Genomic DNA, 14,734 nt, shown 5'->3' on the forward strand with positions numbered 1-14,734 from the left:
TGATTCTAGATCTGATTGGAAAGTGAGCAGTGGATAAAAAGATGATCCACTGTTTCTTCATCAGCCATACTGCAGAGACAAATATTCGTGAGGTACATTCCCCTTTTCCTGAGGTTGTCAACTGTGAGAACCTTCTGTTTACCCACCAACCAACCGAAAGCAACTATCTTAGTAGGGACTTGAATCTTCTAAACTTGCTCGAACGAGTTCTCTTCCGCTGTCTGCATATCGCTGGAGAGGATGTTGTAAAACAATTTAACTGAAAAAATGCCTGTTTTTTCTGCCTACCAAAGAATCCCATCGTCACTAAGAAGGTCCAATTTGCTGTTTTGAATATGATTGAGAAAAGCAACAAACTCTCCAATCTCCTTGTCTCGAAGATTTCTTCTATAGTCTGAATTCCACACTTCTCCCCCAATGACTGAATAACACCCCTCCACTGTGATGGCTTTGTTAACGGCAAGACTATAAATTTGCGGAAAAGCATTTCTAAGTGGCTCGTCCCCCGTCCAAATATCGTCCCAAAAACGAGTGCGGTTGCCTTTACCAATTGCAAAGTGAATACTTTTTAGAACTTCTTTCATCAATAAAATATCTTTCCAAAGGGCTGAAGCTTTATAATTAGAGGAATCCTTTGTCCACCATCTCCGCCCCCGCCCCCCCTTCCCTTGAAGTACCGTATTTACTTTTGACTAGATTGTTCCAAAGAGCACCGCTCTCCTTTCCAAGTCTTCACATCCATTTGCGTAGGAGAGCCTGATTCATATTTTTGAGGTCTTTTATACCTGCCCCTCCCTTATCGATAAGATTGCAGACCTCCTTTCAATTGACTAGATGAAATTTTTTCTTCTCTTCCTTTCCATGCCACAAAAAATCTTGTCTGAGTTTTTTTAAAGTTGCCAGAATCGAAGTTGGACATTTAAAGAGAGACAAAGTAGAGGGGAAGATTTGATAGTGCTGCCTTGATGAGAGTTAGCCGGCCACCCAAGGAAAGATATCTACACTTCCATCTAGCTAGATACATTCCAAATCTTTTAATAAGCTTAACTCACATGCACTTTAGGGGCTTTCCTATGCATAAAGGAAGTCCAACAAAAGAAGTTGGGAGATGGCCCACTGAACACCGAAAAATATCAGCATAGTTGTTGATTTCTTCTTCCTCCGTATTAATGCCAAATAATTTAGATTTAGCCATATTCACTCTCAAACCCGAAACAGCTATGGTCCACAAATTACTCACTTTGGTCTGGTCTGCCTCACAAAATAGAAGTTTGTCATCCGTAAACTGAATATGGGAAATCAGATTAACCATCCCATTCACTTTCAACCAGCTAAATAGACCTTCGTTTTGACCCTTAATCAACATCCTTGAAAGGGCCTCCCCAACTATAAGAAACAGAAAAGGGGATAGGGGATCTCCTTGACGTAATCCTCTAGAACTTTTGAAGAAACCTTTTGGGGATCCGTTTATAAGGATTGAAAAAAACGCCGATCCCACACATTCTCCTATCCATCTTCTCCAAGAGTCACGAAACCCCATCCGCTTTAGCATATATTCCAGAAAACCCCAATCAACATGATCACATGCCTTTCCAATATCCGACTTACATATAATACCCTTAGATTTGGCTCTATGGTTTGAGTCCAAACATTCAAGAGCTATAAGTGCACTGACTACAATCTACCGACCCGGAATAAAAGCACTTTGATTATCAGAGATAAGAGCACCCATCACACTTTTTAGCAACGACGTTAAGAATTTTGCTAAAATTTTGTATGGGCCACCAAGTAAGCTGATCGGCCGGAAGTTCTTCAAGGAGTCCGCTCCCAGCCTCTTAGGAATAAGCGCTACAAAAGAGGCCCCTAAGGCTTTTGAAAGCTGCCCTCTATCATAGAATTCATACATGAAATCCATGATATCCCCTTTTAACAAATCCTAAAAGCTTTGAAAGAAAAGAATTGGGAAACCATTTGGACCATGGGCCTTGTCCCCTCCCAACTCAATCACCGCCCTTTTCACCTCTTCTATCGTAAAAGGGGATTCAATAGCTTCCCGCTTCATCTTCGGATAATCTATCGACATGAAGATAATCCAACTTCGGCCTATTCCATTCTTCTTTAGTTAACAAATTGCTGAAATATTGAACAGCCTCTTCCGATATGGAGTCCTTGTCTTCAAGCCGAACCCCCTCCACCACTATATTTCTTATGTTATTGGCCTTGGCACGCGCACTAGCTATTGCATGGAAAAATTTCGTATTCTTATCCCCTTCCCTTATCCATTTTGAGCGTGATTTTTGTCTCCACGATGTTTCATCTTCCAACACCCTTCTCGAATATTTTTGAATTAACTCAATTCTTCTTTGTCCGGATTCCGCTGATGACACTCCATCTTGCATTTCGCGATCAATCGCCTGAAGGTTCCTTATGATAGAATTTGTTTCCTCTTCTCTATTACGCAAGTTTGATATTTTCCAAATCTTTAGCTTTTCTTTTAGTAATTTCAATTTATAGCACAGTCTATACCCAACATATCTTTCAACTCTGAAATTTGTCCACCAATATGATATTTTCTGATGGAAACCTTCAATTTGCAACCATGAGATATCAAATCTAAACGGTTTTGGACCCCAATTCTGTTCATCCACTACTAGGATAAGGGGGCTGTGATCCGACATAGGATTTCGAAGGGTAGACTGTGAAAGTAGTAGGAGGAACATTTCCAACCAATATGGCGAAATAAAAAAATCTGTCCAACCTGGACATAGAAAAATTCAGATCGTCCCAGAACTCAGATCTTCTAGAATCCTGGTTGGGCCCATAGATAGAAGTAATGAGATGTGAGAAATCGGAGGTGTCTTTCAGAATAAAGTTAGACAGAAAACATTCCATTCCAGCTATCAATAAGAGACCAGCGAGAGGATTTCCAAGCGATTAGGATACCTCCGGAACTGCTAATAGAGTCCAACGCTTTCAAGCAAACATTTTTAACACTCCGGAGGGAGCTCATCAGCTTGTCACTGAATGTGGTCACCTTAGTTTCCTGAAGACAGATTACCTCTGCATTGCTTCTTCCAATGATGTCTTTGATTAATCTCCACTTTTGCTTTGGACCCAGACCTCTAATATTCCAACCGAAAACTTTCATTTCGGAATTGATCTTCCTTGTAGGACCTGAGTCCTGCTTAGATGCTCGGACGAGGAAGTAGAAAAGGGGTTCTGTATTAGACTGTGTAATTCCTTATTGCTGTTGCACCTTAGAGGGGGTTTCTTGGGGGATCTTGTGTGCTGTAGAGGTCGGCCGCGCTCCTCGATGCAGTGGAATAAAACTAGGTAGTCTTCTGGGAGATCACCAAATGAGGCTCCTATTGATCTACCAACGTGGCTCGTAGCGTCCCTAATCTATTTCTTCTTCTAAATAGTTTCGACCAATTTCTCCCTTTAATCTACTTTTCCATTCTTTCCCTGAGATCACCTCCCTGCTCTTCATGTGATAAACCCAGCTTGACCTATAGAGGTTCCACCTCTATAACTCCTTTGTTTATTCCTTCCTTAAAGAGTTCTGCTACTGTGAAATCTGACATTGGATCTGAAGAAGATATAGGTTGGGATGACGGAGATACAACAAATATTGCGTTTTTGGCAGTCCAGGAAAGAGTAGAGTTGTACACGAGTAGAGTTAGCTCGGTAACTCGCTCGACTCGGCTCGAAAAAGCTTGACTCGACTCGACTCGGATCGAAACTTTGTTCAAACCGAGTCGAGCCATTTTTTGGGAGCTCGGAACATTTCGAGTCGAGTCTGAGCTGGACCTAGCTCGACTCGGCTCGACTCTGTATTGAGCTCGACTCGGCTCGGACTCGACTCGGCTCGAGTTTTAAGTGAATATATAAGGGCTTTTAAAAAAAACCTTCATTCGCCCGACCTTACCCATTTCGCCCAACCCAGCAACCCTAACCCATTTCTCTCTCCCTTTTGCCCAAATCGCCAAAATTGCCAAAATCGCCTGACCCTAACCCATTTCTCCCTCCCTTTCGCTCAAATTGATTGTCCGTTTGCCCAATACTCTCGTCGTTCTCCAACGCCCGACGAAATTCCTTCTTCCAGCGTCTGTTTGGACGATCTCCTCTCCCAAAGTGAGTCCTCTCCTGCACTCTCTCCATTTTTTCTAGCGAGTAGTGTCTGTCTAAGTAGCGGAACACATCCGACCAACTCGACTCGAACTTGGCTCGAACTGGACCGAGCTGCTGGCCAAGCCGAGCACGAGCTGTTGTTCCAAGCTCAAAGGCCGAGCCGAGCACGAGCTGAGACTCAAGTTATCCGAGTCGGGCACGAGCTGGACGAAGCTCGGCTCGGCTCGACTTGTGTACACCTCTAGGAAAGAGCGTCGTTCTCAAAATCGCTACATTCTTCACCCTTTATTAACATAGGGGAAGAATCACCTTTGAATGAGGGGTAGCAAACATCCAAATGGTTAGATACAATGTTATCACTCGAGGGTCTACCTGGCACGTGCGGATTTGTTGTCCAATTCGATCGAGACTGAAAAGAACGATGTAGATTTGGTAGGCCATCCTCACTGTGCCGTATAATAGAAGGAACTTCCGCGGCTACGATTGCTGGAATTAGTTGACGGTCGGATGATGGATTTGCGATATTTGGATGCTGTTGAAGATGCGTTGGCAGGCTCGCATGCTTCGGCAATTCTAATTCGAGAAGGCTCGGGATATTCGAACTCGAATCGCCTTTCCGAACCTCCAGTTCGGATTCGAGTAGCCTCGGGGAACTGCGATGTGTCGATACACTTCCATGCCTCTGTCCGAGGCATCAAACCCCTGTTCGAAGCTGCCGCGTGTATGGATTGCCTCGACTCTTACGCCCGTAGCCCCCGAACGGAGCTTGAGACCGCCACGTGTTGAATCTTCGTCGGTTCTGTCGCCCGAGGTCTGCGCACGACAGTCAATGCCATTATAATCCCACCTATCCTTTGCCAAGGCTTGAATTGGGAGTGCATGCGTGTCACTCGATCCGTCTGTCTTCTGACTTCCGCACTGCCCACTCCCACTTGCGCTTGACATGTAACTGCGAAATTGTTTGGTGCTCCTGATGGGTATGAAGATGGTACTCCTTCCTTGTCCGTTACTATTCTTGCTCTCTCCACCAGGTTTAAGGAGTCCTTCGACCTCTAGAGATCTCCCCATCGCGGGATAGGGACGTTTGGGTCTTCCTTTTGGACTGGCAGATAGAAACTCTTGTCTAGAACCGATACTTGGACGAACTTGGACATAAAATCTTCCTTTAACCACCTAACCATGGCCTAATCACCCCCATCTCCTCCCTTGATATCGTTTTCGTGTCTAGTTGAATTAGTTGGCCCACGCAAGTAGCTGCTTCATGAAAGAAATCTTTGTTCCAGAACTCTAGGGGCCTGTTTGGCCAGACCAATCCCACGATATTAGGAGGGATGGGATCGTGATATCCCGGGATATGCATGACAAGCCAAACGGACCCGGTGAACTTGTCCCTGGATATAAGCAATTCCATGGATCTTAAAACAATCCACTGACATCACCATCATTACCTTAAAATTGATCCCATCCCTTGGTTGGACGGATTGGAAGGTAAAATCCTGGGATATGCCCGGCGTGCCAAACAGACCTAGTGAACTTGTCCCGGGATATAGCAATCCCATGGATCTTAAACCAATCCATTGACACCACCATCATTACCTTAAAATCTATCCCATCCCTCCTAATCCCATAGGATTCGGCCGGCCAAATAGGCCCTGGAGGTACTGACCATATTAGGATCCAAACCTCTTCCATCCCGAACTGGGAGAACTCCTCTCATCTCTGGATCTTTACGATCGGTCCATCTTTGTGAATCACTGCCGCCATGATCAGAACATCTGGGTTAGCCCCCGGCGTCAGTTGGATCCATATCTCATTGTACCCTATCGGCTTTATGATGCAGTGTTTCGGCGGAATGTTACAACATTCATCCAACTAGAGTCTAACTTGAGGAATGGGAGCGCCTATGATCGTGGTAGCTACCACCGAATCCAACAGGGCCTGTTTGGATTTCTCCATCGCTTCTGTGTTAATTTGAATCTGGTTATTTTCTTCCCTGACCCTAGAGGTGGGCATCGAGCCGAGTCGAGTCGAGTCGAGCTGGGCCAAGCTTGGCTTGGCTTGTCCATGGTGTACTCGAGTTCGAGCTCGAGCTCAGCCTCGAGCTCAACATTGAAGCTTGGCTTGTTTGCCAAAGTTGTCGAGTCGAGTTCGAGTTGAGTCGAGCTCGAGCTTGTTCATATCATTCATCATAGGTTAAGTTATTAAAATTTTGGCTAAAAAATACAAATTAAATGCCACATTACTAAGACAAATGATAAACCTCTAGATACTATCAATATCATACCACAAAAACATAATGTCCTCAACAATCAACATCAACATCAATTCGAAATAGTTAAAATATATCAAAAATTATAAATCCGTTCATGAAAATTTTTAAAGCTTTCATTCCTTAAAGCATTCTGACCCACGTTTTCAATTTCATTGTCCTCTTCATACTCTTCAGCATCGAAAGTGCTACCGCCCCAAACTGGATGCAACCAATCTTGTGTACATATCAGTGCTTCAACTGTATTCGAGGCGAGTGAACTTCGATACTTGCTAACTAGCCTGTTGCCAGTGCTAAAAGTTGATTCTGATGTCACGGTTGAAATTGGAATTGATAAAATGTCTCGTGCCATCAACGTAAGTCTAGAGTATTCACGAGCTCGAGACTTCCACCATTGCAAAACATCGAAATCATTATCTTTTATCCTTATGACTGGTTCCTTTAGATACTTGTCCACTTTGGATTCAGTTTTCTGCGTCTCTTTTTCTTCTTCGTCTAAAAAAGACATAAAAGTCACGAAGTCGCTCGCCCGCAGCAGAAGAACTATCCGCAGTTTGAGAAGTACCTATTACACTTGATGGATCGGCCGAATTATCAACTTATGATGCCAACAACTCTTTAATTGCAGCATTAATAATGGCGGTCTCCGCTGAAACTCTTTCAGAACTGGAATAAAGCGATCTGAAAACAAATCTAACCATTGCCATCTTGAATTGTGGATCCAAGACAACTGCAATGGCCATTAACAAGTGGCATTTAGCCTAATACTTATCAAATTTCATCTGCATTCCTAGAGCCATCGCTTTTAAAAATTCCAAACCATTAACAACACATTTTTTAAGCGCGTTCATAATGAAAATAATTTCAGGAAGAAATAGATTTGCCGTGGGATACTTATTTCCAGAAAAAATCTTCGTGCAGTTGTAAAAAACTTTAAGAAACTGATGGACATCTTCAGCTTTCTTCCAGTCTTCATCACTTGGCACGTATGCATACATTTTATCACGCGTCGTAAGTTCAGGGAATGCAACTTTAAATTGTAAAGCTGTATCCAACATTTCATAAGTGGAATTTCAGCGAATGCAGACATCTAACTTCAACTACTGTTTAGATTTCAAATCCAAACATTGGATTATATCATTCCATGTACTCATTCTTGAAGGTGACCCCTTTATATATTTAACGCTATCTCGTATGTTTGTAATCGTTGAATCAATTGCTTTCAGCCTTTCTTACACAATCAAGTTGAGTATGTGAGCACAACATTTAACTTGGAATATTTTACCTTTGAAGAATAAATTTCCAAAAGCCTTGAACTGAGTACATAAGAAAGAAATCAACGTATTGTTGGATGAAGCATTATCTAAAGTAATTGAAGAAATTTTCTTTTCAATGCTCCACTTAACAAGACAGTTATAAATGCAATCGGACAGTACCACACCGGTATGAGGGGGAGGAACGTAGCGGAAGTTTAAAATTCTCTTTCGTAGTTTCCAATCCGCATCAACGAAGTGTGCAGTCAATGACATATATCTCTTTTTCTGATTTGAGACCGTCCACATATCAGATGTCAAACTTATTCTTAATATGGATTCCAGGAGAGCTTTCAAGTTAGCTTTCTCAATGGCACACATATTCATGCACTCTCTTTTCACAGTATATCGAGAGTCCTTTTCACATCTGGGATTTAGAAATTTACAAAATCTCATGAAAACCTTGCTTTCCACCATGCTGAATGGCTTCTCATTTACTATCACTAACCTCGCAAACCACTCATTTAGTTTATCCGGGTCATACTTATACGTTGAGAGTGCAGCTTTAGAGTCGTCATCTTCAGAAATATTAAATGAAAGCAGTTGCTGGACTCCACCTTTCGATATTCTTGGTCTTTTAACATATTTATCTAGATGCCTTTGATAGTGAGTTATAGAAGAACCAGAATGCTTGCTGTAAAGAGTCTTACAAAACTTGCGTCTAATCTTGACAGAACCATCTGGTTGCATGATCTCATCAAAAGATTCCCATATTGCTGATCTTTTTTTCCCTTTCACAAAACCTGAAGCTGTTTCAACTTTGTTCACTAATTTTTCTTCATCCACGGAAAAAAGGAGAATTGATTGACGCACCAGGGCCAGGAGTACTTGGGTTTTCTTCAGTAGTCATCTAAAAATCAAAAGTTAACAAGGGTAGGGTAAGATCAGAGATTTTATAGGTTGAAGGAATCAGTCAATGACATTTATATGTATATATAAATCTATAATACAAAGAATATCGGGCCCCTCCATAAACTGCAAGACACAAGTGTCTCAAATAGTCCCATAATAAATAAATCCATCAGGATACATACATATACATAAATATAAATTATCCATAATTGTTTCAACTTTTTTTTTTACTAATTATTTCTAAATATCTTATTCCTACTTATCTCTATCTAGAGGTGCTAATTGCCTCTATCCCATTCGGTAACACACCATGTACTATCACTATATTATTTACATGTGAGCTGAAATTTCGGCAGCACCTCTCTATATTCTCCGGATATATGTAAAATTCAATACTAATTAGTTGCCACAGTCACATGTAATCCATTACACATGTAGTGGAGACTAACTAGTAAAGAACCCACATATCCGGAGAAAATATAGGGAAACACTACCAAAATTCCAACCACATGTAAATTGAATGATGACAACCTAAGTACATAGTATGGTACCGAACTGTCCAAAATGCAACAAGTTAGGAATTTATAAAGAACAAGTATTTTCAGTGGAATGATTATACTTGTTCAATATAAATTCCTAAACGATGGGTGTATTGCTAAACCACTAGGTGGCCTAAATATTAATTAACAACATCAGATCACAAATAATCATAAGCATCAATATGACAATATGTAAAGAACAATTATCAAAATATTTAAGAAACAATTTATCCATACAACTACAACTCTACAAGAAGATAATGTTTAAGAAGAAATAAGAAGATAATGCATATGATCATTAACATACAACATTGCATAATGCAATTATATAAGGAGATAATAAAGTAATATGTTATCATTGTTTATTTCCTCTACATTATAGTAAATCAAGTGGACTTTAAAAGAAATTTGTGATCATTACAATTTTATATTGTATTGTATGGAAAAAAATAATTTGTATAATATTTTTTCTATTAATTTTTATTTATTTATTTATTTATTTATTATTATTATTTTTTATAGCAGCAACTAGAAAATTCATTAAAACGAGAAAAGAGAAACAAAAGAAAACAACAAGACAAGGGGAAGAGGGGACACAACTGCTGAGGTAGCAGACAGGCCTTAAAAGCGTAAGGAACTAAAATCAGAAGACTTAAGATCGTTTACAATAGAAGCCCATTCGATCACTAATCTTTTAGCCCTGGACCCCACCACTGAGGCAGACGAGGATACATCATTAAAGCATCGATCGTTCCTTTCCTCCCAGACGGCCCACCAGGTTGCGATAATACCCAGGCGCCAGATAGCAGACTTAATCCTTCCCAATTTGAGCCCATTCCAAGCCTGCATTAAAGTAGAGGTCGACTCAGGATTACACCAGGGCACTGAAAAGATCTGACAGAAATCGGCCATGATTTTAGACGTGAAGGAGCAATGGATTCGCAGGTGATTTGCCGATTCCGCGTCACTCATACAACACAAGCGTATGTTCACCAGTTGCATACCACGCTTGATGAGATTATCAATTGTCTGAATTCTGTTCCGCCTTGCTAGCCAGGCGAAGCAAATATACTTAGGAGGCACCGGGAACTTCCAGATATAAGGCAAAGCCTGTCGCAACTGCTATTGTCTAAAACTCATAGCGCAATAGAGGGATTTAGTGGAGAAGAGGCCCGACTTCTCAAGCTGCCAGACGAGACCATCAGGGTGATCACTATTGGGGGCCGATCTTTGGATGCACACCATGAGGCCTTGAAACTCCTCAGTTTCATTGTCCTAGAGATTTCGAAGGGTTCTGATGTCCCAGACGATTTGGGCCGAAGAAACGGAATAGCAGTCGCTGATGAAAATATCTTTCTTGGGGGAAAGGCGGTAAATGAGCGGGAATTGAGACCTCAGAGCTCTATTTCCAATCCACGGGTCTTCCCAAAAACGGATTGAAGCACCATTTCCCAGCTCAAAAGAGCTGTACTGGATAACTGGGTCTTTAGTTTTGAGGATCCCTTTCCATATGTGGGAGGCCTTGTAATATGAGGAGGTTTTAGGCCACCAGTCCCCAATAGAAGACCCAGACTTTCCTTTGATGATTCTAGCCCACAGCGCATCCTTCTCAGTAGCTAGTCTCCACGTCCATTTCCCTAACAAGGCATAATTCATAGCTTTCAAGTTCTTCACATTCGCTCCTCCTTCCCTAAAATCCTGGCAGACTTCATTCCAGTCAAGAAGGTGGAATTTCTTTTGGCTATCATAACCAAACCAAAGGAAGTCTCTTCTGATTTTGTCGATCACGCTGAGCACCTTCCCGAGACACCTGAATAACGACATAAAATAGAGGGGGAGGCTGGACAGAGCGGCTTTAATGAGCGTAAGGCGGCCACCCAGGGACAAGTAACGACTTTTCCAGGAGGCGAGGAACTTGTGAAATTTGGCTATGATCTTATCCCACATAGAAAGGGGCGGTCGTCCCATCGAAAGAGGAAGGCCCACAGAGGGTGGGGAAGGACCCGAGCTGATACCTGAGAGAGTCAGCTGAGGTCTGAAGCGAAGGGGTTGGAACATTGATTCCTAACAATCTTGATTTGGACATGTTGATGTGCAGACCAGAGATGGCTTCAAAGCAACGCAGGGTAATGAGGAGACTGTCGATGCAGTCTGCAGAAGCTTTCGAGAAGATAGAGTGTCATCCGCAAACTAGATGTGCCTGAGGGGATCGGGCAGACCAGGAACAACAATTCCCCCAGAAGACCGTAATCCTGGCCCCGAGACAGCAAGACTGAGAGCGCCTCGGCGGTTATCAGAAAAAGAAGGGGAGAAAGGGGGTCGCCCTGTCGCAGTCCTCTGGAACTCTTGAAGAATCCTTTGGGGGATCCATTGAGGAGGATTGAGAAGTGAGCGGATCTAATGCAAGCAGCAATCCACTGTCTCCACTTTGCCCCGAAGCCCATCTGGAGCATCATATATTGTAGGAAACTCCAGTCAACATGATCATAAGCCTTGGCCACGTCCAATTTGCAGAAAATCCCCATTGATTTAGATCTGCGGCACGAATGGAGGACTTCATTGGCAATCAACGCTCCATCAGTAATCCGTCTTCCTTTAATGAAGGCGTTCTGGTTGGGAGAGATCAATTGGTTGATAACTTTAGATAGCCTAGTAGATAGAATTTTGGCAAGAATCTTATAGGGGCTCCCGATGAGACTGATAGGTCGGAAATCTGAAAAGGAATTGGCTCAAGCCACCTTGGGAATAAGCGAGATAAATGACGCTCCAAGCCCTTTAGATAGCTTGCCCCGGTCATGAAACTCTTGGACAAAAAGGAGAAGGTCAAGGCGGACCGAGTCCCAAAAGGTCTGAAAAAAACTAAAGCGGGAAGCCATCAGGGCCTGGCAACTTATCCCCTCCAAAAGCATCGACCGCAACTTTCAACTCCTCGGAGAATTGGGCTTCCAACAAGGCAGCGTCGGTGGCATTCAGGGAGGGAAGAGGGGCATTGTCTAGACGCGATCTGACCCACTTCTCAGCAGTTAGATGATCCTTGAAATGGGCTATTGCGAGATCTTCAATATCCTTTCAATCATCAACTCTGTTTCCTTTGTCAAAGATGCTGAGAATTGCCTTCGAACAAGCATGCTTATTAGCCAAATTGTGGAAGAACTTAAGTGTTCTTATCACCCTCGACAATCCATTTGGCTCTGGACTTAATCCTCCACGAGACTTCGTCTTCCAGGGCTCTGTTTGAAAGCAGCTGAATAACAACAACTTGCCTAGAAAGAGAATCAGGCGACAAAGGAGTGGATTCCGCCTCGGAATCGATGCGTTGGAGTTCCTCTTGAAGAGCTACCACCTCGGCTTCTTTCTTCTTCACCTTCTGCTGATGCCACTCCTTCAATTTAGATTTAAGAAATCTAAGTTTACACATAAGCTTATGGCCAGCGAACCCCTCAACCCTGAATTTGGCCCACTATTCTTTAATGTTCTGCCGTAGAGCCTCTGACTGGAGCCAGGAGGAATTGAACTTGAAAGGTTTAGGGCCCCAGTTCTCTTCCACTGAAAGGAAAATTGGGCAGTGGTCAGAGGTTGTTCTTGGCAGGGCGATTTGCTGAACATTCGGGAAAGCGTCGAACCAGTCTAGGGAGATGAGAAATCTATCCAAGCGGGATAGGACTGGGTTTGCACGGCCGCTGGTGTACCTAGCTCCCGATAGAGGAAGGTCAATGAGCTGGTGGAGCTGGATCCAATCCGAGAACTGCGACATTGCGGGGGGCGGGCGTCTTCTCCTAGAATGATCGTCCGCTGAGCAAGTGGCGTTGAAATCGCCCACCACACAGTAGGGCCCTGCAAAGGATAGCCGAGCTAGGGTTAACTCTTCCCAGAAGGAAGGCCTGTCAGAGTCAGAATTGGGGCCATAAACCACAGAAATAAGGCATTGGAAGGAAGAGCACTTATCTTTGAGTTTAACAGACCCCGAATAGTTCCCCCGAGATGAGTCAAGGAGGTCCCATGAAGAGGACTTCCAAGCAATCAGGATTCCTCTCGAAGACCCATCCGCGTCCAAGGCAAACCACTTCGCATCGGCCACACCCCATAAGGAAGCCAGCAGACTATTCTTGAAAGTAGCAACCTTGGTCTCTTGAAAGCACACTACGTCCGGATTTCTTGTGGAAATCGTGGCTTTGATTAGACTCCTCTTGTGCTTGGAGCCGACCCCCCTGACATTCCAAGAGACTATCTTCATTGGAGAACCATGCTTCCTTGGATGCCTTGCCTTCTAGAGCACTCTTTAGAAGCTATAATGTACCCCGGACTTGCTTCAAGGTGTTGGAGCTCGTGGTTGCTGGGCTGTCTTGATAGCTGTTTAGCTGGCGATCTACACCTTTCAATCGGTCTACCCCTGTTTTCAATACACTGGAATAAGGCTACGTAGTCTTCCAGTCGATCATCAAAGGACCGGCCCAGGGACCTGCCTACCTCACCAATGGCCTTCTTAATCCATCTTTTGTTCTGAAGCTTGGTAATTAAGTCCTCTCTTACCCGACCCGAGGGCAAGGCCTCTAACTGGGGATCGACGATCATCTGAAGAGGTTTCGCCATTAAGACTTTGCCGGCTAGGTTTTCATCGAAAATGGTAAGCGGACCAAGGTCCATAGCATCGATAGATGGAGGGCAGGAGGTGGGAGGCGTGTTAAAGGAAGGCGATCGAGATTGGCATTCTGAGAGGCTGCAGTTGGACGAATCCCTTCCTCCTAACTCGTCTTCGGGATCCGAGAAAGGAGAGGGCAAAGGGGGAGATAGTGCGAGGTTCGGGGTTTTCCAGTTGAGGGCGGGGGAATGTAGGTGTGTGGATAGGACAGAGAAGGGGGGGAAGGGAGAGGGAGTGGGAAAGGATGAGGTTATTTGCGCAGGAGGCGGGGGCCTTACCCGAAGCAGGATCGCACATGTGGAGCAGGCCATCCACGTGTCCCACCTGAGGAGAAGCAGAAGGCGACACACATCGAGCGTAGCGTAGGGGAGGTGTCAGACGGACAGGGTGAGGAGACATGCGTCCAACGTAGCGTGTGGGGGAGGGAGACGTCTGATGTGGGATAAAGCCTTCTGACAGGGTACAGCTGAGAGACGGCAGGGCTAAAGGATCCGCCGTATGGACCCTCGGGTAAAGAAGCACCTCCCTGTCTTTCGACCCCGAGTTCTGAGCCCGTTCGCCACGCGTCTCCACGAGAGCATTAGATATCTGCTCGCATGCCGCCCGATGCACCTTGTCAGCGGGAGAAGATGGCTGCGAATACTAAGGCTCACCACGTGGCACAAAATTGTCAGCGTGATGATGGACATCGACTGCAACGCTGACGGGGTTACACAGATGCACAGAGGAGTTTCACGGGAGCATTGCGCTTATGCTCGCTCGTCGATGGAGAACGGCCGGGACTCCGATCCCGCAGGTGGCAGAGGGTCTTCTCTCGTGTGCCACAGATCGCCCCACCTAGGAATCAAATTGTCCGGCGACTCCTTAATCACTGGAAATTCGAGGGTTCGATCGTCGACAGTCACCTTTAGCGATGAGGGTGGCTCCGTACCTTTTTTCTGTCTGACTCTGATTCGGATGACACCGATCTCCTCCCCCAACTTCGTCTTCG

At 44.1% G+C, this 14,734-nt stretch overlaps 1 protein-coding gene across 1 annotated transcript; it reads right to left on the reverse strand.

Annotated features, from left to right (window-relative positions):
• Window positions 1–12,564: 12,564 nt before the first annotated feature.
• Window positions 12,565–13,338, reverse strand: LOC131249620 (uncharacterized). Its single transcript, XM_058250413.1, has one exon. It carries the CDS (start codon window positions 13,336–13,338, stop codon window positions 12,565–12,567), a length of 774 nt encoding a protein of 257 aa, XP_058106396.1.
• Between the last annotated feature and the right edge of the window lie 1,396 nt (window positions 13,339–14,734).

This window comes from Magnolia sinica, chromosome 6 (genome assembly GCF_029962835.1).
Source record: "Magnolia sinica isolate HGM2019 chromosome 6, MsV1, whole genome shotgun sequence".
Classification (NCBI taxonomy): domain Eukaryota; kingdom Viridiplantae; phylum Streptophyta; class Magnoliopsida; order Magnoliales; family Magnoliaceae; genus Magnolia; species Magnolia sinica.

Bases quoted from the DNA above. Each gene is read 5' to 3' on its own strand.
- LOC131249620 (XM_058250413.1), bottom strand. From the start codon at position 13,338: ATGAAGATAGTCTCTTGGAATGTCAGGGGGGTCGGCTCCAAGCACAAG.